Below are 24,692 nucleotides of genomic sequence, written 5' to 3'. Positions count from 1 at the left end.
TGTTTTTGTCTGCTCCCCTAGGTGGAACCTTCTCCTGCTCCTGTCAGTATGCTCAGCAGTGCTCTCTGGAGAAGAAGACTACCTAGCTCAAGGTAATTGTCAGAACCCTGAATGCCAAACCCCAATTTCCCTCCTGAAGACATATTGGACCTTCTTACATTTGTTATTGTTTATAATAACACATATCTAGACAAAGACAGTATACCAACAAAATGATCTTGACAGCATATTTTTTATCTCATCATGAAACACAAAAACATCCTTAGAGGTGACCAGATACTGAACTTTAAAAAAAAAAAAGAGCATTGGTGTCAGTTTCATTCTTAAGTTTATATGATGCATTGGCCTGTAATGAAGTGATTTATCTTTTTGCACTACAAGATCCAAATAACGGCACACAGCGCATAGAGTTTTATTGCTTTACGATTCACACAGGAGCAAGTAAAGGTGCAACTGGCTACAAACGGGCGCTTATTTTGATTTAAACCCTCTACCTCAACGTGTCTGCTCTTGCTCTTGAGGCCTCAGCACGTATAAGCTGCAAAAATAGCCTCTCAACCATCACTGTCATTACCCACCTTTTTTTTTTTTTCGCCTCTGAGTGCTCTCACCTCTGGATCATCAGAGAACACTCCAGCTGTACCACATGCAAGCGTGATGTGAAGTACACGCTAAGCATTTCACTCTAGGGAAAGAACAGCAATCAGTCAGACAAAGAACAAGAGGAAATATCAGACAAATTCTCAGCCTGCTGTGGTCAGACACTGTGACTAAGGTGATACTCATCTGTTTTTTAACTAAGCGGCAAAGGTGAGGAGTTGAAGGTGAGAAGGACAGATTTATTTTTTCCCGGATGTAGGTTCTAATGTGACGTGCAAGACAAAAATGTAAAGGTAACATAAATAATCCAGGGTGTGGTCTCCCAGTGGAAAGACTGATGTAGCAGGTTTTGAGGAGGAGCAGAGAGTAAGAGAGTATGCTGCCAAGAGGTACTGTAGTGTATTTAACGTAGGTAACACCGTGCCACAGGTTTTGGAGATCATGCCAATCTGCTACCTGCAGAGCAAAGACAACACAGATTAGTACAAGAGAACCTCAGGGGGCATGACAAGTCGGTACAACATAGTTTCATCATTGCCGTTTGATGGTTGAAGTGTAACCACACAGCGCTCCGGATGTGCCTTCCTTGAAAGAACTTGCCTGCATTTAGTAGGAAAGAATGCTGTCACAGAAAACTTGAAGAGAACTTAATTAAGTGGAGAATCAACACAGTGAACCGTCTGAAAGTCCAGAGAGAGTGGGTTTTGAGTGGCATATTGATAGACCACTAGCAGAAATACCTAGCCTGGATAATTCCAGACTGCATCTTAATCATGAAGTCTGGAAAAGGGTGTAATCACCTTGCAAGATAGGCAAAAATTGGATTAGACTTTCTAGGAGGAATGGTGTCTACTTTTGTGTTGGGAAGCTCCACAGAAAGTAATTACAATGGAAGAAACAGTGATTTGTTCCCTTTTTAGGATGTTCTGACGTAATCCAAAATGGCATCCTTGCCAGACGTGTCTGCAAAAGCAAAATCAAATGGCTGGTGGACTTGGCTGGGTATCATAATGAACTGTTACATACAGGAATTACACTGCCTGGTTCCTCCCCTTATTCCCTGTTGCATTGTCTCTTTCCCATGTATGTGCAGTTGATCATTCCACTCTGAGCAGGATCAATCCATCACAATGAAGGGGAGGAGGAATGCATCCGGAGTGCTATTGCAGCTTGTCCTCACATAAGAGACAGGTTAATTGGAATCGGTGCTGATGTTACCTGGGGCAAAGAATGTCAAGGACAAATGAGTGCCTGCTTAGCTTAGCTACAGCTACAAATATTCTTCTACGTCTGCTGAACAGCTATAAACCTGTCAGAATCATGTCCATGTGGTGGTACAGTGTGCTGTTGCATAGCACTCTGGATCTGTTTATTTTTAACAGTCAGATGAACACATAATTAGTTGTTTTTCACAGCAAAACAGTATTAACAGCACTACTGTGTGACTTAGAAAACGGGTTGTTGATTTGACTGATTAGGTCCTTAGCAGCCTTTTTTTTTTTAAAGACGACGTCACAACAAAAGTGAAGTAACATGAAAACTGCTTGTTTTCTTTTTTAGTATGTAAAGATGTGACAGTTGTAAGATCATGTACATTATCTTTATTACTGATTTATTACAGTTCTTATGTACAGTAGTGGTAATTCAGTCCTCTCTGCGCCTGACATCCCGCTGATGTCAGTTTCAGTTTTGATCCCCAACCAAGGTGAACCAAGGTGAACGTTCAAAAGGTTCCACTCGTGTGCAGATGCAACTCATGGTGATGAGAACGATGCAGTCTGTGTTTCTGAAGGCAAACGGCCAACAAATCAAAAGAAAATAAATAAATAATCATTGAGAAACACAGTTCGCGTGAGACCCATTGACCTTGTCAACATACACTCACCCATGCGTGCACACACGCCACAAAAATTCTTCAAGACGTTACCTGTAGAAATGAGAAAAGAATGACAGGACGTGTTGGAGGAAAGCTGCACTCATGAATCTCTGGTGGCAGCTTAATGCAAAAAGAGTATGTGGACTGGTTTCCAGCCTTTTAGGTGAGCCTCGTCCTTCTCTAGCCTTCTCTGTCCATCTGGGCCACAGCTGCCTTTCTGGTACTTATTTCCAGTGAAAAACATGGTGGGTTCATCAGAATCACTGGAAGGTTGTTGTACCAGTAAAGGATGATGAATAAATTCTTATTAAACCTATCAGTGTTCAGTCGGGAACTGCAGTGCCAAGTGATTCCAAAAAAGAAGTTCATTATTTGCAGGCATAGAGAACTTAGGTAGACACATCTGGAGAGATGGAGACACATTCAAACTACTGTCAAGTACTATCCTTAAAGTTAGTGATGCTGCAACTTCAACATTTACAACGTGAAATCAAAACAAACTGGGTTTTAAGTATGACTGTCAGGCCTATGACCACTTTTTACATTTACTGTTTAACTACCTGCCTGCTTTGTGATCCATTCTCTACATGTTATCCTGATCAGTGTCTCCTTTGTTTTTCAGGGGTGGACATCCTCTATCGATTGGGGCTTACAGCTCGAAACTCAGACAGTCCCCACGAGAGCACAAGTTCACTGTCAACTACTCACACCATTGTTCCCTCATATTTAAATCCTCCTGTATCTGGTTATGGGATAATACTCGACTCAAACTCCCTCTATGAGGTTCCAGCAGGAAGTCTGTTCCCGCCAGAGATTGGGGAGGAGTTTTCTGTTGTCGTTAGTTTAAGCTCCTGGCGAGCAAACAATGCATTTATTTTTAGTGTTAAAGATAACAGGGACAGGCTGCGTTTTGGGATACAGCTACTGCCACGCAGAGTGGTGGTTTACACTGCAGAGAAAGCCTCCATCTACTTTAACTACAACTGGCAGGATGGGCGCCAGCATCCTTTTGCTATCGGCGTCCGTGCACGCTCTGTGTCCTTCTATGCGGATTGTGGGGCAGTGCAGCAGCAGGAGCACACCCTAGGGAAATCTCAGACACTTGGGGATTCTGGGGGCCTTTTTACTCTTGGTAGGATGAACTCCAAAGCAGCAGCATTCAACGGTCAAGTCTGCCAACTAGATATTTATCCCTCAGCCTTTGCTGCGGCACACTACTGCAGCTACCTTAAAAAACAGTGCAGACTGGCTGACACTTACCGATCGCCTTTGCCACATCCTGGCTTGGATCTTGTGGCAAATGACCCCCCTTCTAATCCCTCGACAACATCCCTTGTTGGAGTAGCAGCTACCCATCAAGCGAAAATCACGGCAGCTGTCAACCTGTCTCCAGATAGTTTGGTTACACAGAATTCAGCTTTTGGGCCATCAGAACAACCTAATCTGGAGGACCAGAGCCACATCGATGCATTGGATCCCCTTACCAGCTCCACCATATCCTCACTTCAGCCTGAAAGCTCCACCATGCCTACCCTGAGTGTACAAACAGCTTTGGATCTTGCAACTACAACTATCTCAAGTAGCAGAAATGTTTTCATAGAAGACAGTAGGCCACAGGAGGACATTGAAAACAATACAGAGGATGAGAGCATGCAGGCTCCAGATGCCACACCAGGTCCGATTTCTCCAGTGAAGGAAGGACTCAGGAATAACTCCATCATTAACTCCAGGGACTCACAGTTTGAGTACCAGCAGACTCATTTGAGAGTCAATGGTACGACTCTGTACAGGGACAATCAGGTGGACAACTCGGAAGAGCATGACCTGGACAGCAACTACGGCGACGTAGACATGGAAGGTTATGATTATGGATACGAGGGTTCAGAATTCTACTACGACTATGAGGATGGTTTCCGCGGCCCTAAAGGAGAACCAGGTCCACCGGTAAGTAATTGAATTCATGAATGGCAAACAGCTATGAGTGTTTTTGAAACCCCTTTTAAGGAGCATTTGTAAAATGTTTTCTGACATAAGCCCAGGTACACTATTTGGTGAGAGAGTGTAGTGATTTATTGTTGATGTCATGTCCAAGTGCTCTTCTTTTTTCATGCATCTACAAGTTGCTGAAATAACATGTCATTGCCTTGCAGAAATACCGACAGCCCCTTTTGCGCTTGTGTTAGTGAGGATGAGTTACCTGAGGGTGAAGGCATATCCGGGCAAGAAAAAAAAAGATCTACCCATCCAGCCTCAAGATGTTAATTGTCAGAACAACTTTCCCCCCGAACACATTTTTATTGCGTTCATTGTCAGATATTGCTTACACTTCTATTTGTAAGATGTGTCAGGGCATTGTTTCTTATTTGTTTAAAGTTCGGTGTGCATTTGTTTTGATTTATCGTGCTGTTTCCACAGTACTTACTGAGCTATAAAAAAAAGGGACCCCAAGCCTTTAGGTGGGACGAAGCTTAGATATCTTTACAACTCTCAGCCTGTTCATCACGTCGTGTTTATTGTTCAGTGGGGGTTTTCCAGCAGCCAATTTGCCCTCAAAGGTCTTCTAACGCCGGGTTTCTTAATCCTGGTCATGGGGACCCACTGCCCTGCATGTTTTAGACTTTAGTCTCATTTGAATCAGGTGTGCTGGAGCTGGGAAACATCTAAAACATGTAGGGCTGTGGGTTCCTGAGTCCAGGATTGAGAAACTGACCAGGTGATTAAAAACCATCTCATATTAAGTGATGCAAGTCTTTTACGTAGCTGGAGGAAGATGTGATTATTCTGTTTGTTAGATAACTGAAGACGATTGTTAAAAGTTCTTCATCTGGTTAAAGGTTATACTTATGTAGTATTTATAATTGATGATGATGTCATAATATGGGATGTAGCAGACTGACCACGTAGCATGTATGTATGTATGTAAAACCGTTGCTAGGAAAACAACACTTTTTACATGGCTCTAATGTGTTGTAGAGGTCTGTTGGATAGAACATACATGCGATGACAAGCTGACTGCGAAAATGGCGAATATACTTCCCATTACCTTTGATAAGCATATTTACAGTTTAGAATCTAGTGGGGCCGTACTATTTTCTATCAGGTGTTGGGTAATGTGTTCAGAGTTTGATATTAAGTTAAAACAAAGTCTGCAAAACTGTACTGTATTTGACAGTTCACTGGTTGAGGTGTGGTGTTAATACCAACCTGAGCAAGCATAATGATGGGACTGTTTCATTACAGACATAATGGCAACTCACAGTAGGAAAATTACATGTTTAAATAGTCACTTTTAATGATGGTTACGTTCAATTTAGCTGCTTTAGTTTTCAGGTTGCATGCTGACTCAGGCTGACTCACATGTACGCGGTGGAGGCATCAAGTGTTGCCAAGTTGCATTGTGGGTCCTTTGAAATCATATTTATGCATTATCTCAAACACTTCACAGCCCAAACAGAGCACTAGGACAAGGTTTCTTGTTGTTTTGTTGGACAAAGTGCACGGAACAAAGGTGGCAGCCACTCTTGTTAAGTTGCCAGCCATGAAAGACACTGCTCTGCTAAAATCTTATAGCCGCTCACTGTCGGGAAGCAAATGTGTGAGACGGCCCTCACAAGCTATGTTTACTTGTGCAAAATCGTGGTTGTGGTGTCGTGTGTGTGCACATGCATCAAGCGTTCTGTTGGAATGGACTACTTTGATGTGCACAGTGTTGTCTAATTCCCTGGAAGTAGAAGAAGAAGAGGCTTCACTTCCGCTTCCATGGTAAACATGTGTCTTCTTGTCTGCTCACTGTTCGCTTTCCGCGTTTGTGACTGTTGTGTTTTTCATCATTCTTTATTGGAATGGAATTTTCATCCTTTTCCAGCAGTAACAAAACCGAAATACATCACGTTTACGTGGATCAGACACGCGATAGCGCTAAAAACCAGGAATTGGATCGACTGTTTAGACGAACCCCGATTGGCATATACCAGCCCTCTTGTTTGGAATGACATTTGTTTCCAAATGGGCTGTATCAGATCAGAGTTTTCAGATTGCCAAGTTTACATGACACATTTTTATTCTGATTACTTGTGTCCATGTAAACATAGCTATAGTCACACTGTCCTGAATTGAACAGAGCCATTGTTAATCTCATCAGTAACACCTGAGCTCTTCCGGCTAAAACACGTCTGCATCAGATTGGTGCATCAGAAAAAAATGAACACTTCAGGAAGATGGAGGTGTGGACTTGTGAGTCATCAGCTGAGCAATGTAATGTCTCGCAGTTAAATTGTGAGTGATTGAGATGCATGTTGGGAACCATTAGAGGGGTTATTGAGTCAGACCAAGTTCATGAATTCATAAATTTTACTTTTCAGTTTTCCAAAGAACTTATTTCTTGAATTCTATCCGTTGTCTCAAATTTGACTCTTGTCATGGTAGCACAGCTGAACCATGTGAATATTATCATTTTGACTGCTTAAATGCCTTGGTTTCTTCAGCCCCCCTTGTTGTGGCGAAGGCGGTGTTTTGCTCACAGTTTCCATGTGTCTGTGTGTGGGAGTCCAGTGGAACAAACAGCTGTTTCTTTATTCATGTCTCCCTCTGTGCCCATCTATTACTCTTGACAGGGGATGGGGATGCTCCAGCACCCCACGATAACCCCTTCTATAACAACAGTGAATAGAATATTTAAATGTCTGTTCAAAATGTTCTGGTTGCTGTGGCGGTTTGTTTTCAGAGGACGTGACATTTTCTGAGGAAAGTCTGAAGAATCAAAAGCTTTCTTTGACGAGACTGATATTTTTCCTGCTGGAGTTTTCTGTCATGCGGTATATTCAAAAGACATGTTTTGAATAGGGTTAGGGTTAGCCCTATTCAAAACCCTATTTCTTAGCGTCTTAGCCCTATTTCTAACCCTAACCCTCACCCTTTCTTTAAAGAAACTGTGTGATAGTTTTGCTGAATTGTTTTTAATTAAAGCTCAGTAATAAATCAGTAATGATTGTCTGTTTCACTGCAGATAAGACAGCAATTAATCAACAGAATGAGATGGATGGAATCACCATTATACGAACCTGTTTAACCCCTATGTTACAGTAGAGGTTGTTATCCTATGGACTGTAAGAACTCAGTCTTGTACCCTTTAACATTGTGAAGAACACATCACAAGTAATTCTGCCCTCAAACTCAAATAGGGATGGGCATACATTTTTGATTATTTGAGTGTTTATTTAATTTAAAAAGTCGATCATGGAAAACAAAGGTAAACAAAATGATGTACAGAATATACAACTGATTGCATTGATTGCGATTTCTTTAAAGCATCTTGAAGTTACTCTTATAAGCTCAACTCACTGTAGATCCCAGGTAAACTCACATTTACCTGGGTCTTTTAAATGATCTTGTCAGATGCTCCTCTTAGCTCAACATGCTGTGAACCCTGCATTATTGTTGACTCACTCTCATGCACTGGAGTTTAGAATTGTTCACAAAGACGCCCATCAAGTATTCAAATAGCATTTCTGCTTGGAATGCCCATCCTAGTTCCACAGATACTATGTGAGATAATTCATCTTTTTCCATTCAGTGTCTAGCTGAAATGGAAAATGCCTTTCACCAAGTTTTAACATGTTTTTGTATCCAGTAAAGAATTATAATGGAATCAGGTTTGGTTCCCAGCCAACCTCTGGTTGTGGATATCAATCAAAGCGTTCAGTAAAACTGTTACATGGAAAATATTTTCACACCTCAAGTACAAGATGGGAAGCTTTTGTTAGGAACGGAGATAACACTGCTTGGACCCAAATGCACGAGACAGGAGGCACGATGAATGATTCAAGAGTCTTTATTTTCCTCTTGAGAAAAACAGGCAAAATCAAAATCACTTCTTCGTAGAAGGAGAAACTAAACAAGACTATTCTTGACAAAATCAAAATCACTTCTTCACAGAAGGAAAAACCAAACTAGACTAGACTTGGCACTTGAGCTTACAAACAAAAGGCGAAACAGGCTTGGACTCTGATGAGTTCTCTGGAAAGCATAAACGACGCACTGGCAAATGACAAGGGAACTGGGGACTATATAGGGGAGAGGGGATCAAGGGCAGGTGCGAGTGATTACTGAAGGATCACCATGTGAATGCATGAGGGAATTAGGGGAGATGTGTCAAAACAACTAAGGAAACTACGCGACAGGAAGACCTGACATTTACCAAAATAAAAGGGGAAGTGAAAATCAAACCCACACCAAAAGTGACATGAACTTAACATGACTTTAAACCTAAACTAACACAATAACTAAACTAAGCAAAACAAAAACACTAACAGACTTGACGCTTCGTGACAGCTTTCTATGTTGTTTTGCGTGTCTGGTCGCTTGTTCGCCTATTTTTCCGAGCTCCACCTACAGTTTCGGAGTACATATTTTTAAACATCCATACATCCATGCGTTGTCTACCACTTTATCCTCACTGTCAAAAAACTCACCGCTGACACTCCACCCTTCCTTCCCCTTCCCCAGCCACGTGCATTTGTTTTCAAAGGAGCGGGCGAACACAAGCCGTGGTGCCATGCATATGCTGGTCAGCATTTATTTTGTCGTCATGTCGTCAGCATTTTATTAAGTCGTCTGTCTGTCTGTCTGTTTTGCATGCTTAAGTGTTTTTCTATTCCCGCCATTCGAAAAAAGCCACTCCGATTTTTACCCTCGCTTGGTCAGATAGTCGTGTGTGTGTGTGTGTGTGTTTGTATGTGTAGTGCCATAAAGCAATACATTTTTCTCGTGAGACCCAAGACTACACAAGACCTCCTGAATCTGAGGACTCTGATCTTGCAAGGCTGCTTTTCCGCTAACAGACAGCTGTAAAATTACAGTGATATAGTTCCGCTTTAATATGTGATTTTGATCTTTTATCGTCTGGAACATGACTTGCTTTTGCTCCATATGTGTATCATTAGTTTTACCACCATGAAGGATTATGTCAGCAACTTAAACATTTGTTTTAGTCAGAGCTTTCTAAAGAGAGCATGTAATTAAAAACTGCAGTATTAAATAAGTTGTAACACATGAGTATGAGTAAGACTGTGGATACCATATCTATGCTGGGGCCGTAATTCTGATTATTACATGAATTTCAAATGACCAATAATTGAGGAAAGAGATTTTAGTCTCATCACACTGTGCATATGAGTGATTTTATCTGAGAGTATCAGATTAGATAAATATAGCCCATCTTCATCAATGAGAACAGCTGGATGGTTATTGTGTGTTATTGACCTATTCTGTCCCTTTTCTCCCATTCTCTCTATCGCTGTCTGTTTGTCTTCTTCTCCTCTCTCTCTGTGTTTTAGGGTCCTCCTGGTCCTCCTGGTTTACCTGGTCCTCCAGGAAAAAGAGGTTCTCGGGTGAGTAATGTGTTCAAAGGTAACAGTACATAGGCAGCATGCTGCAAAGTGAGGTGTAGACAGACAGAGGGAGGTAAAATAATAAGACAGGGAGAGACAAAGGAATAGAGAGAAAGAGGACAACAAGCCTCAGTTTACAACAACTGGCGGCAATAACAGTAACAACAATAACAATGACAGCGACAAAGACAACAACAATGTAAATAAAAAATCCTCTATGTACCTACTATAGCCACATTGATACAAGGTAGTTTCATGTATAGCTGATTGTGTGTGTGTGTGTTGGGGTTGTCTCTGTAGCTGGAATAAGAGTGGGTGGGTGTGTTAGTGTATGGTCGACTCCCGCCATTACCCAAATGCATCGGGGCAACCAGCAGGAAAGACCCAAGTGCACCAAAACCAGGGACAGTCACAAGCCTGACCCACGTGAGATCAGGCAAACAACGAGGTGGGAACCCTCCCGTGCAGGGCCAGCCCTCAGAGGACAAGAGGCAACTGGGGCAGAGGCCGAACCAGAGGTCCAGACAACTGTGCCCTGGCGACAAGCCCGTACTCCAGGCACAGGGCCCACCACCCACTGGAGATAGCAAGGCCTGTGCCAATCCACCCCCAGACAGGACAGGACAGAGACACAGCCATGGCTTAACACCCAAGGGATAATAATGAGGCACAGTTAGATGCCCCCCAACCAAGGGACACAGTAGGCCCCCAAGCCGGCCATGGGTTGTCCCCCTCTAGAACTGTGGGGACCAGTTCCAAGGCGTGATGCAACCTGGTCCACAGCAAGCCCAGCACAAAGCCCCCCCCCCCCCACCCAGGAGCATGCTAACACAGTGCTGGCCACCGCCGAGGGAAGAGACCACGGCCCACCACAGTATCCCCATGAGGGTGGGTGCACCACAATAAGCCACAGTGAAGCGAGGTAGAACCAGACCAGTTCCACAGCCAGCAACTCCAGGCCCCTGGCCCCTGCTTGACCAAGGAAGGAAGAAGCAAGGGGCAGGGACTAGTGATTACTCAAGCAATTATTTTCTGAAGTGAGACAATTTTGATCAGGGTTTGGACAAACTTCAAGCAATATACATGATTAGTTACATTCCTGCATGACCTATGATAGAGACAAATGGTATGATTTGGCCAATCAACAAAACCATCTTGTATCCATTATGTCAGTTTGTGAATCAAGTTTTTATTCGGGGGAAAAAACCTGTGCAAATTCTAAAATGTTACTGCAATTCACTTGGCTTTAAGCTCTGTAACGAAATGCAGTCCAAAGATTGTAAATCCCTGCTTCAAGAAAGAAAAGAGGAGAAAAGATCTTTGAGTTCAAAGTGGTATATTTTGAGATGTAGACAGGCCACTTTTAGTCTGGCAGTGTACAGGTAACGTGTGTTCTGCCAGTGTTTGTTGTTGTAAGGCAGCTGCAACTGTCTGGTAAAAAAAAGGGAAGTGTTGACACCTGTGATTAAACTCAGGAAGAAACCTTGTCGTGTAAAAGTAGACGACAATGAGATAATCTCTTCCGAGGATGCAGGGAACATTGTTTACACGTCGGCACCTATTGAGCATCGAGTTACCAAACAGTTCCCAGGTGCGTCCAGCTGCAACCAGCTGCAGTGTTGTCGGCACAGGCTGCTTCTCCACTCTAATCTTGAGAATGTACTGTATGCAACTGCCAAGGCTGTCATGATGCAATGCTGTGATCAAGCTACAGGCCCTTAAGGCACATTTAAACAGAACAAGACACTTTTTACTAAATGAATGTGGTTTGTGTGTTTCAGGGAAGGTTTATAAATTGTCCATTTTTGGTCTTCATAAAAGCCTGAGCCTGCACAGCATCATCAGTGTTTATAGAGAGCAGCATGCAATAACATCAGCTTGAAACATCATTAGCGATAAGCTATGTATTGTTTTGAATTAAATAGATGTGGAGGTGGACAATCATTTGCTTATTAGTGTTGGAATATTGGCTTTGTTTGTGTTGAGTGTTGTTGCTGAATGCACACGTTTGTGGTAGATCTTGAACGTGAGAATACAAACATCTGCAGAAGTTGCTCTGGAACTTAGGGAACTTCTCCTGTCAGCTACCTAGTCTCTGTATAATGTCCATATTAGCGGGGGGTCAATCCCAGCTGACAGAGGGTGAAAGGTCGGTTACATTCTAGACAGGTCACCAGTCCATCATAGGGCCAACATACAGAAATGAACAACCATTCACTCTCAAACTCACACCTATGGTCAATTTACATTTTTGGACTGTGAGAGGAAGCCATAGTACCTGGTGAGAACCCACGCACACATGGGGAGAACGTACAAACCCTGCTTAGAAAGTAGTTTCTAAGCTACTTTACCAGTAGTTAATAAAAAATGTATAACACAAGAAATACCCAAAAAAAATTGCCACACGTCATGCATTACACAGATACTACCTGGATAAGCTTGGGAATCATTAGGTGTTTGCTTTGCACCAGTAAGCACACTTTAGTGTTGAGTTGTCACCAGGGAAGTGTTTCACTTCTGTTCTCATTGCTGTTACATGTAATTGGACTTAGCAATGATGGTTTTCCCAAAACAGTAGCACCATGGCTGCATCTACACTGTCCTGCGCCCGTGTTGCAGATGTGTAGTGGCGCTCTGCCTCGGCCGACGGTGCAGCTCAGATTTTGCTTCATCTTGCCTCACATTTGTTTCCCTGCACTTCTTCTTCTTCTTCTTTTCTTCTGTTAAGTGCGAGAGTACTTTGGTTAATGTACGCCCTCTGCTGGTGCAAAAATTACTTACTGAAATGTGAGTTCCAGAGCTATGACACGCCTGTCATAAAGATGATATTGTTGATTGATCCATTCATTCATTTTCAACGTTTTTAAATTCTTAATGGCAATTCCCTTACTCCACAACAAAACAACTAATGTGACAAGAGTGATGATGATCTTGAGGCAAACAGTTGAAATATTATTGTATTGTAAATGAGTGGAACAGAAATGTAATGCATGTATTTATTTGCTGACAGCAGAACCTTGACAGACAACCTTGCATTGTTTTAGCGTGTTAACATGTTTCCAGTGTTGACAGACTGACCCGGGTCAAATGAGTTTGACTGTGTTTTCTTCAACGTCAAATGTGAAGGTGTAGATGTTCTGCTGCTTGTAGACAGAAAAACCAGGTAGACTAAAACACTGATAGATGATACGACAGGCTGGTAGACAGAGGAGAACGTCTCATAGTAAAAAGGCTGAGAAAAGCACATGGCTGATAAGGAACGTACTTTTAAGCCCACAGGCTAAGTCATTAAGTAGAGACGGGGAGGCTTGAACTCATTATGTGGTGGGAAGCTGAGGGGGGCGTGTGATACTGTGGTTATACCTCTGCTGCCTCAGCACAAAGAAGTCGTCTTAATATGCTGCCTCTGATTCTTAACTTCGTCAGACTTTAAAGCTGCTGTGCGTGACTTTTAGTGGTTTTTTGTGTTGTCGGTGAAGGAGGAACTGAGGAAGCATTTGTATGTAAACAGCGGGGAGAAGAGTTCACCTCTGAAATGTTTGAACTTTTACATGTGTTTTACATGAAATAAGTCACTTCTTGTGTGCAGTATGGGAGTTGAATGTAGTCTTCTGGTTTCCTCACTCAAGTCAATTTGGATGTAGCAATATACTGAATAGCCACCAGGGGGCAATTCCACAAAAAGAAGTCAGTTTGAATGGAATTCTACCTGATTTGTTTATGGTATGGCTTCCAAATTAGAGTTCAGATTCTTATGTCATGATTGAATACCACTTGGATCTAAACACTGAGCTGAAAATATAGTCTGTGAAAGCCACTGAAGTTCCCTGATGCACATTGGGAAACAACGTTGTGCACAAGGAGTGCAGACATGAAGCTGTCTTACATTTCATTCTAAATGTCAAAGGTTTGTTTAGCTACATCATTTTAATGTTGTGTTTCCTCTCTGTCTGCATCTGTTCAGGGTATCAGTGGTCCACATGGTAATCCAGGACAGGCAGGACTTCCTGGGCCTAAGGTGAGTGGTCTTCACACTGCTTATTGAAGATGATTCAGATGAGTTCATCCAACACACGGACACAACACAACCCCAGGAATGGTCAAGTCAAATTTAAATCACAAAGGTTTTCTGAATCTTTGAAAATGATCAGTGAAAATGTTAACTGTATTTTACTATTTCACTACTCATATTCCTATTTAAAACCATCAAGGGTATATTGGAAACTATTTGCTAAATAGTGGCTGACAAGCTGGTTGTTGTTACTCATTATTACATGTGACACATCCATGTGAAGATGATTAGGAACTGGTGTCATGTCACAGGTTTAGGAGAAAAGACTGGAAGAGGCAAGGGTGGTTGTTTGCTGTCAACACCTTGGATTGGTGGATCAGATTCAGAAAACTATATTCCTTCACGAATGACAATTCAATTTCTTTAGTCCACTGGCCATGTACACATTTACATACATTCACAGAGGAAAGGTAAACAACCAGTGCTACCCAGGAAACCCAATATTTGAAATTCTGACCAACTACTCAGCTTGCAGCAATTTAATAGCTCACGGTTTGTCTTGCTCAGAGGTAGTCATGGCATCTTCCCGCCAGCATTAGTGAGAATTTACCGTGAAGGACATGATCATGATACGCAATTACTTTTGTGGTCTTTCTGTACGACACGTTTCTCCCAGACTGAATTATGGTCATTCAAGTGTGTACACGTTAAGTTGTTGAACCAGCAAATGAACGAAATGGTCAGAAGGAAGTCAGTATATGACTAGTGCTATAGCTGTGTCTAGCCATGACACTAACACTTACATAGAGCTGAAAAGAAAAGTTTTTTTTAATGTTTGGTAAGTTTAACAGATCGTTGGAATAGATGTAAAGGATATATTGTGTGCAGCTCTGTGCAGATGTGTGTGGTGACTGTGGTCTTTACTGGTTACCACAGAGTAGCTGCAAACACAGGGCTGTCAGTGAGGGAACAGAGAAAGAACAAAGAACAAATGGTGGATCCTTCTTGTCTTCCTTTGTCTTTTGATGTGAAACTTGCAGCCTGAGAGTGGAAACCTCCTTGCTTGGGATTTCTATCAGTACAAAGGTATATGTCATGAGTTATGATCACTTCACCTGCCTTACCATGAGGAATGTTATGTTTTCTCCCTCAAGTAGTCAGATGGCAATGGAGAGATGGATGGGTTTGTTTTCATGTCACCTATGACCTTCGTGTGCTGTGGACATTTGACCGAGGTTAAATGACCGATCATGATGTTAGGTAGAAATAGAGTCACTTGCTATCTTGCTCTTCCTTCAGCTGGTACACCCACATTCAAATATACAAAACCAAATTCAGTGTATCTAGTACCTTCGTGAATTGAGTGAGTCATTCTTACACCCACAACACCCCTTTGTGGAGGTGGACTGGGGATTGAGAGAGTCTTTGTCTCAGTTTGGAAAACATCTACTCCTTAAATGTAATTTGTTACCAGGACAAATAGAGGAATATATTGTATTCTGAGGCGCTGAGTTGACATTATATTTCGAGCACAGTCTGTAATGTTATGACAATGTGTGTGTGGGATTTGAAAGAGCCTTTTCAATGTACTTCATGCACTATTGACTTTCTTTCATACTTGTTTTATGCTTCAGTAGAATGTGTGCTTTCCCGCTCTGCGAGCTTTATGGCTCACTGACTCTCAGTCAGTCATAATACTTCTTTGGAACACATACTGACAACCTTTGTGTGTCAGAAGCTGTATTAGTCATGAAGAAAGCACCAGGAATTAGTGAACAATATGGACTAAAAAGATGAACGTGAAAAAGATGTTTCTCTGGTTCCTTTTTGGATTTTGGAATTGTTCTTCAAAACTAGCCTTTGTCCTAAAAATCTAAAAAAAAAATCTAAATATCACCAAATAAATGTTTTTTTTCCCCCGTTTTCATTAGCCCCTCCCACTTCCAATTTTTTGCTGCACATTCACCGAACCACATTCAGATTGAATATTAACTCCTTTAATTTCAATAGGGTCCTCCGCACCTTATGCGCACAGACCCAAAAAAAGCTGTGAGGAACCTTTGTGACAATTACAATGTTTTCCCTTTTTAAATCACCATCCTTCGTGAAGCTTGTTCTGCAAATGATAAAAAAGTGGGTTGTTGTGTTTCTATTTTAGGGCTCAAAAGGAGACCCTGGACTTTCTCCAGGTCAGGCTCCACCAGGAGAAAAGGTAAGACAAGTCAACAGCTCTGTATTTGGTGACTCAAGCTAAACAGTTTTTTTATTTGTGGTGGATGAAAACAGACTTTGATTTTGATAATTGAATCCCTGATTTAGCTTTTCCCCTTCAAGCGTTAATACACACTGAACGCCAATTCTTTTTGTGAGAGCCAGGTTGTTGTTAAAGTTCACTTTAACATTAGAGCGTTAGAAATATTCATAGTAATTATCTGGGAGTTTAAAATTGTGTAAAATCAGTGTAAAAAACAGTTTTTCTCTTATCTGTGTTAACTGAAAGACACCTAAATCAAATAGAGCTGAATAGCTCTATTTGATTTAGGTGTCTTTCAGTACCACTTGAATAATAAATACATGATTAAATACGTTTGTTTGGGAAGTATCACATAGATTTTAAATCTGTCAGAGTCTTAAATGATCACTTTTTTTCTCCTCTATCTAGGGAGACAGAGGTCCACCAGGTTTGCCAGGGCCACAGGGATTTCTAGGTCTACCGGTAAGATGACCCAATGTTAGTTTAGTGTTTATCATATCGTATTTATTTTCATAAAGTAGTGCAGACCATTAGAGCTGAAACGATTAATCGATTAATCAATTATTAATCGATTACTAAATTAATCGACAACTATTTTGATAATCGATTAATCGGTTTGAAGCTGTTTTCATGATTAAAGTAAGATTTCCGATTGTTTAAGCTTCTTAAATGTGAATATTTTCTTAATTTCTTTGCTCTGGATAACAAAGAAATCATTAAAAGTTGATATTTTTGGTTTGTGGACAAAACAAGACATTTGAGAACATCATCATTTCCAGGTTTGACAAACACCGATCAACATTTTTTAAGGTTTTCTGATATTTATGGACCAAACCATTAATCGATTCATCGAGAAAATAATCGACAGATAAATCGATCATGAAAATAATCGTTAGCTGCAGCTCTACAGACCATTAGATGGTGTTTCCATTGGCGTCCATAAAGAGATAAATAACCTGCCTTTGTGTAAATTAGCAGCTGAAGATAGAAGAACGCGAGGAGGACTTGGAATTGGTCAGAAGCTATTTTTGTTTCATGTGAAGGGATTCTGTCAGCTGTTGTGTATATTTTAAAGAGCGTGTGTTGCCTTCCCCTCTCAGCGTGAGCCTCAGAGCTGACAGTTCAGATGTGTTTTACTCTCTTGCTTAAAAACCTGATAGGTTTGGAGGCCAAAAGACGTCTGAAAGAGAAAAAGGCACTCTGCTCAGGGTCAGAGGGTCAATGACATGCATAATATAGAAGGTCAGCAGTCTCTGAAGGTCAGCAGTCGTCATGTCTCAGAAAGACAGACACTGGCTGACCCGAACTTATGGTGTTTTGATGCAGAACAGACTTCAGCAAAGGTCATCCTGTTGCCCCGGAAGCTCTGTCTACATTGCTGTCCAAGTAGCCTTTTATTGTTGCCGTGAGTCTCGTCTCTACATATGGTGAGGTACAAATACTTTTGGAATCCACTATAGCTTGCCACCACCTTGTGTCCCAGGAGGCCGGCCTAGTGTTTTCAGTAGCTGAACCTAATATGCTCAGGACGTAACCTATGCCCTGTTAGGTATTTTCAGAGGAAATTGCTGACTTGGGGCCTATGCTCTTTACCCCCAAGTGGCGAAGTGTGAGGGTTCACGTGTCTCAGCCTCAGATGTACACAACAATCAGTCGCACTGTTCAAGGTCTCTGGGCGGGATACTGACCTGACCCTGACCTTGTGTTTTAAAGCTATAAACATTTGTTGTTGACAATCATGTGAGTGGAAAAGCTCTTGAGTAACAAACAAATGAATGTAGAAGTCCTCGTTCAACCAAATTTGGGATTTGGCTGTAGGTCAGGACCCAACATGTGTCATGGATTAGTAGGTACACGATACAGCACAAATGGGATAAAATGGTTTTAATTTGGAATCTCTTTTGAAATTGAGACTGACAAATTGAAGCACACCCATCTTATACAGTATGTAATGCGCTTCCTTTTGCACAATCTCAGCTAATGCCAATACCCACAATAAACGTAAGTGCAAGCCATATGCATACTTGGGAATATGCAGGCAGCATTCTGACTGGCTAGCCCCTAAAATCCCAACATCCTTCAGACTTTAGTGGTGCCAAACTTCTACCTGTAGGTAAGAGGGTAAGAAATATTTCTAGATCCCTTACCAATCATCGGGTATCTCGTCAGTTTCTCTGGATTTCCACCAGTCCTTTTTATTAACTTAACCAGGTATGAAGCATTGTTCAAGGGAAAGGCAATGTTTAAAGCTGCACGGGGTGCCATGAAATTGTGTACAGACATTCATTTCTTCCGAATAGAATCTTAATATTTTGGTAATTCCATCACTTTTCCTTGAGATGTTGTGGGGAAGTGTGGACAATTACAGGATTGTCATGCCATTTGGTGCAGACATGTATGTTCTCCTCAGGATGAATTTGTGATCACCCTGGAATTAGAGAAAATGTGCAAAGGGACACTCGGTGCTGGGCAGGACTGATAAAATGACAACATTCATTTGACACTATTCGTTTTTTTGAGTCATGTGACTTAGTGCAGGTGCACAGTGCAGCATTTCTCCTTGTCTGAAGAAGGGCTTGGCCCCGAAACATCACTTGATTGGTAATTAACTGGTGTTTTGGACACGTTTTGTTTTTTCCCTTGACAGTCTATTGAATATCATCATCAAGTTAGTCAAACTCGGACTTTAGAAAGTACTGAGTGGCCTTCACTCTACTAATTTGCTACAGTGTGATTATGGGGAACATACCTTAGTAGACCTTAGTGTTTAATAAATAAAATAAATCATAGATCAGCCTTAGAGCTCCTTAGAGCTCCTAGCATAGCAGGAGCTCTAAGGCTTGTTTCATGTTTTTTGTAAAGATAAACTAACAATAAATTGTTTTATTCCATATTCAAGGGTCCTAAAGGTTATCCAGGGCCAATTGGTTTGCCAGGAGAACAAGTAAGTAGCTGAATTCATATGTTTATTAGTTGCCTTAAAATATTATTAAGGTTTCAAAAGATTTTCTATTTTTTACTAAAAGAACAGGAAAGGAATGTCCAGTTAGTGGACAAGGTTGTCCTCATTGGGTTTGTTCAGAATGAACAGTGCTTGTTTTATTCCTCAGTTGGCAATGTTGGTAGCAGTCGTCTCCTCTTTCACTTTATCCATCCATCTAATCTCTCTTTCACCATTCACTCACTCTTTTCTTCTCTGCAGGGCATACCAGGATCTCCCGGGCAAGCTGGGGCTGCAGGTTACCCTGGCAGGCAGGTGCAGTGAAAAATACAATGCAAAAAAAATGATAGCTTGCATGAATCACACTTATTTCTGATTTCCTTAAAGCGTTTTTTTTATATATTGGGAATTCAAATTTCCTTATCATGCTTCTCAGAGTTTGAGTTTGTGAGTGTTGAGTACCTACCAACTTACAAAGTCCAAACTCTGTGACAAACAACACCTCAGAAAAGACTCGGAGAAGCCTGAAATGTTATGCATTCCTAGCTGTTTTGTCATATAGAGCAACTGTGACTAAGTAGGTCACAGTGAGTAATGTATATATTCAACTTTAACCTGTGTAAAAATGCTATTATTACCACTGTTTCCCATTTTTTAACTAGACTTGCAGAATTTTATGATCCCACCATAGTTTGATAATGAATCAAACCATAGTGGGACATTTTAATACCCCTATCTCTACTTAAATCAAAGCTATCTAAGTCCATGTCTTACCATTTAACCAATCATGTGTGCAGACTATGGACAGGCAGTTTTCTTGTAGTCGTCAGTCAGGCCTGTTTTGTCAAGTCTTGTGTATGAAGGTTTGTCCCACTATGTAAAATTACTGAGCTTGCATTTGTGATTTGTTTTTGCAGGGCCCAGCTGGGCCAGAAGGTAACCCAGGACCAAAAGGTGTCCGTGTAAGTACAAATAGCTCCCTGCTTTAATTTCGTCCTGTCTTTTTTTCCAGCAGTGGTGGATTAAATACTTTTAATTTCCTGACTGGATTAGGACAGTGTCAAGACTTCAACCTTGATCCTAGAAAAGATTCACATGCAGGATCTGAGTAGAATCTCTGTCACACTGTGTGACAGAAACACACTGCCTGGTGGGAGAATGATTTTGGGGGGACTTGTCCTGGTTCTGGGTTGTCTCTGCACAGGCCGACTGTTTCTTCTTAGTGTGCTCATTCCTCAGCACGTAGTAATACCCTCAACACAGGAGAACAGGAAGAAAAAAAGAAAGAAGTGGATGGAAGAACAAACAGATGGGACTATGAAAACAGAGAGAAAGAGGTCAAATGAGCTAGTGAGAGACGGGACTTAAGTGGAGTGGTGCAGTGCAAAGAAAGACGATAGGTGGGATTAATGTCAGACTGAGGTGGTCATTGTTAAAAAAAAGAGCCACAAAAACACAGTGCACAGGTAATTCAGAGGGAGAGAGAAAAAAAAACATGGGACAATGACTCGTGCATTCTTGTTCTTGCTGATTTACGGGATTGTGTGGGTTTTTAGGATTATAATTGTGATCCTGAAAATTGCTCATGTGATTATTTTATGTTTTTGTATAGTATGTATGGTACACTAATCTTTATGTCAGAAGAGCCACTCTAGATTTTGACCGTTGCCACATGTAGAATGTGTAATTGCCCCAAATATTTCTCCCTAATTTCACACTGGGTTAATCAAGATCTGTAATATGTCAGAAACAGAGAGAATTCATGTAGAAAGTGTGACAGTATGATGCCCTTTTTTAACTCATTAGCAGATCTTATACACACTACAGACAGTAGTAGGCATACAAGCACTCATTATATCCAAATTATGTGACAGACCAGTCTGCAAAACTAGTAAGTTATACACCTCGTTTTAATGGTGTTTAATCACTACTAATAATGTGTTGTTGTGTTTTTTTGCTAATGTTGTGATTTGATTTGATTTGCAGGGTTTCATTGGGCCTCCCGGTGCTGTCGGGCCACTTGGACCGGAAGGGATGAAAGTGAGTGATGATTGTTTATATTAAAGGTCCAGTGTGTTAGAAATAGTCACATCTAATTCCAAGAGTGGCCTTTGTTTACCAGAAAGGATATAAAGACTCTTTCACAACTCGGTCCATTCTCACAAACTCTCTACCTTTTGGTCAAAACCAGTTAATTTGGTGGGCCTGTGCTGTAGACAAGATTGAAGACCCTTGTACTGTAGATACTGTATAAGAGTTGTATTCAATGGGCAATAATTGGCCATCCATAATTCTAAGGCTAAGAAAACCCTTAAAATAAAGATGGTCGTTCAATTTCTGACAATAAATTCTGTCACACACTGGACCTTTAAGCACCTAGTTAATCATAATTTCAGTGTCGTTAGTGTCATTACCAGTAAAAACCTATTACCTTATGCCTTCCCTCCTCTAATTTCCTTGTTGAATCTTCATTACATCACTGACTGAGTGTTGACAGAAGCCAACTTCCATATGATTTTATGTATGTGGCAAAATGTTGTCATCACATCACCACCTTTGTGATATTCATCAACTGTTTTTCTTTTTAGGGCATACCTGGTCCTGTTGGAAAACCTGGCCCTAAAGGAAGACACGTAATAATGACTCAATTGTGACTCCTGCAGTAGTTCAAAGTTGCATCTTGAAAGAAAAATGTTCTTATTTGTCCTCTGTTTATAACTACAGTGAGTCATCTGCAGGTAGCAGGTAGCATTGTCTGCATTATCTCATTATGATAATCAGGGATATTGTTATCATTCCTACATCAACATGTCCTCTCTAAAATACCGTGGCTGTACTTGACTTCCACTAAAGATACAAAGGATATTAACTTATGTGCTGCATCTGTTTTGAATGCGCTATTAAAACTGCACTGAGGCCAGTGATTACAGTGCTAGGAGAGGAAATACAAGAGGAATTACTCTTTAGATGTTTTAACACGATTCAAAATGTGGCAGAACACATTGGAAGAGCATGTATCCTGGCTTAGTCCCTGCTCCAGTGACACTAAACTAAAATTACAGTTAGATTAAGATAGAGACAGATGGAATGTCTAAGTTGGGCTCTCACACTGTGAAAAGTTAACACTGCAAAAAAAAGAAAATAACAATAAGCCTTAGCTTCTCTGTGTTAAAAGTTGCCAAGTGGGCATGCGGCCCAGTGTCTGTTTCATCTGAAGGGGTTTTTTTTTCTACTGACCACTAAGCAATGTCTGGCTGACAGAAGTCTGTGGCCCAAGGAGGTGTTGTAAGCCAGTTCACAAGCTCATCATGACTAATTCTGCTTCATGAAATAAGCGTTGTTTTCACGGTGTGTCCGTGCAGATTAGATGCCACTGCATCGGTCTGGATACAGAACACGCAGATTACGCAACAAGAAAGTCAGGGAATGAGATATAAATCCCCAAAATGGACTTTTGCATGGAGTTGTTATATAGTCTTGTAGACGTGGTTGTATTGCCTTTCAACTGAATGTGGATGTTCTTCCCATGCAGGGTGTGGTGGGTGATGTAGGAGAGAGGGGGCCTCCTGGTCCTGATGGCAAAGAGGTGAGAACTCATTGTCCTCGTTCTCTTTTTTTTTGGTCTAATACTACTCATATAATAATTCTTCAATGTTCTCATTTCCTATGCTCTCTGTCTCCGTACATACAGTATAACTCTATAAGTAGGTGAAATAAGTCTTAGGATTCATAGTTGTGTTCACATAAATAATACATTAAAAACATATTTGGGGCAGTTGGCGCAGAGATGCTGACCATGAGGCTAGCCATTAAAACACACAGACACACTTCCAGTATTTTCCAAAGTAGGAATGTAAAATACTGTAAATGTCCTGTCCTGTGTACTTAGGATGTTGCTGTGATGTTTCACAGGGGCCTGTTGGTGGGACTGGCATTGGCGGCTTTCCCGGTCTAAGGGTAAGTATCAGGGTGTTTTTATCATTGCTGTTATCGTCCCATTAATGTGTTGGATTTCCTTTGCCTATAGGCACTGTTTATGTCTCTTTCCAATTGTCTGTCATTTGGCTCACAGTTCTTCCTTGCTCTCACCTTTTACTTGTGTTCAAAATCACCAGTCTGTTCACCTTTCATTCAGTCCGCTTGTCTGCCTCTCTAGTCATTAGATTGTGGTTTAGATTGTGGAAGGATGTGCCGTGTTGCTACACGAATGATTAATGGCGGTTTTTATGCCAGCTATTTTTCCCTAAGATGTAAGCCAGGATTTTTTTGTATTTGAACTCCACTTGTGTGTCTTCCAAGTGTTTGTAACAAATATAACATGCATTTTGAGTCTGGCTGTTGATAAGGCCTCTGTAATCCGCAGGGACTCGTATGAATCGGGTTATGGAAAGAGCTCTTTTGGCTGCGTACAAAAACAGGTCAATAGTTGAGCCAAACTGCTGAAAACGAAGGAGACATTCAGGTAGATATTCAGAGAGGGGAGACTGTAGATTACAGTGTTATAGCAGTATCACTGTGGCTATGACATCTACTGTAGTATCACTAGATACTTATACACACTGTTGTAATGTATTGAAGTATAAATACTTTGTTACTGTACTTAGGTACAAAATTCACGTATAAAAAAAGAAAAAAAAAAAAATTTACTTTTTTATTTATATTTCGAACAAAAATTCTACTTTTACTCCACTACATTTCCTCTAAATATCTTTGTTACTCTTTACTACCAAATAAAATCTCAAGAAGCAGAGTTGGTAATGGTCTGTATTTCTATAGCGACATGGTGGGATAAGGGTCTTGCTCAAGGACACATGTAGACTAGCAGAGCCAGGAATTGAACCCACCACCTTACAGTTGAAAGACAACTCACCCTACCACTGAGCTACCATGGCTTAAATTACTCTTGATACTTAAGTACAGTAAATGTCATATACTTTATAATAAGTCAAGTATATAAGTAAGTCATATTATAAAAAGTGACTTGGTATCTTGTAAGATAATTTTACAAGATAAGATCTTTTTTTTTAAGTATCCATTTTAGGTACTTTATACCAGTCTGCATATACATAAGTTTTCATGCAGTCATGGAAATTCAGACATGTATTTGTCAGCAAAGCAGATACTGTCCAGAAAGAGATGCACAAAGATTCTGGTAATCTGTAACAGTTGCTTCATTCCTGCGTCGCACTCTGTGACCAGAATTTAAAAATCTATTGCAACAACTAGGGCTATGTTCAGATTATCAGCCGTATTGTTCATATTAACTGCCCGCGCAAACAACACCAATAACATTTTGCGTGCGTCACCAGCAATGCGTCACATTTGTAAGATAAGATGAGATGCACCTTTATTGAGTTGAAATTCAGAAAGGGGAGCTATTCTCAGTGATTTATTTGTCTCCAGAGGACGTCAGCGCAGGTGTTTAGACAGACAAAAAGCTGCATGTCACATGACCACATATCATACAGTATATGGCGCATTTTCATCAAAAGTCGGAATGACGTCATCTCTGAGTTCCTGCATTCCAGATAAGAAGAATAAACATGTACAAGAACAGAACTGGTGAGCAATACCAGTTAATAACAATGCAGTACTATGAGTATGAATGGCTTAACATGAAA

At 41.0% G+C, this 24,692-nt stretch overlaps 1 protein-coding gene across 1 annotated transcript in view; it reads left to right on the top strand.

Annotated features, from left to right (window-relative positions):
• Positions 1-24,692, top strand: part of LOC131465525 (collagen alpha-1(XXIV) chain) — an 81,865-nt gene that overhangs the window by 9,931 nt on the left and 47,242 nt on the right. The window contains exons 2-14 of the mRNA XM_058638274.1: positions 22-92; positions 3,099-4,420; positions 9,811-9,864; positions 13,829-13,882; positions 16,035-16,088; positions 16,539-16,592; positions 19,030-19,074; positions 19,333-19,386; positions 19,989-20,033; positions 21,058-21,111; positions 21,660-21,704; positions 22,604-22,657; positions 22,984-23,028. Coding sequence (XP_058494257.1) covers positions 22-92; positions 3,099-4,420; positions 9,811-9,864; positions 13,829-13,882; positions 16,035-16,088; positions 16,539-16,592; positions 19,030-19,074; positions 19,333-19,386; positions 19,989-20,033; positions 21,058-21,111; positions 21,660-21,704; positions 22,604-22,657; positions 22,984-23,028 — 1,951 coding nt within the window. The remainder of the gene's footprint in view (positions 1-21; positions 93-3,098; positions 4,421-9,810; positions 9,865-13,828; positions 13,883-16,034; positions 16,089-16,538; positions 16,593-19,029; positions 19,075-19,332; positions 19,387-19,988; positions 20,034-21,057; positions 21,112-21,659; positions 21,705-22,603; positions 22,658-22,983; positions 23,029-24,692) is intronic.

The sequence above is a fragment of the Solea solea genome, chromosome 9, assembly GCF_958295425.1.
Source record: "Solea solea chromosome 9, fSolSol10.1, whole genome shotgun sequence".
NCBI lineage: Eukaryota > Metazoa > Chordata > Actinopteri > Pleuronectiformes > Soleidae > Solea > Solea solea.
The sequence above is the reverse complement of the archived record's forward strand: the minus strand, read 5'-3'. Positions and strand labels throughout refer to the sequence as shown.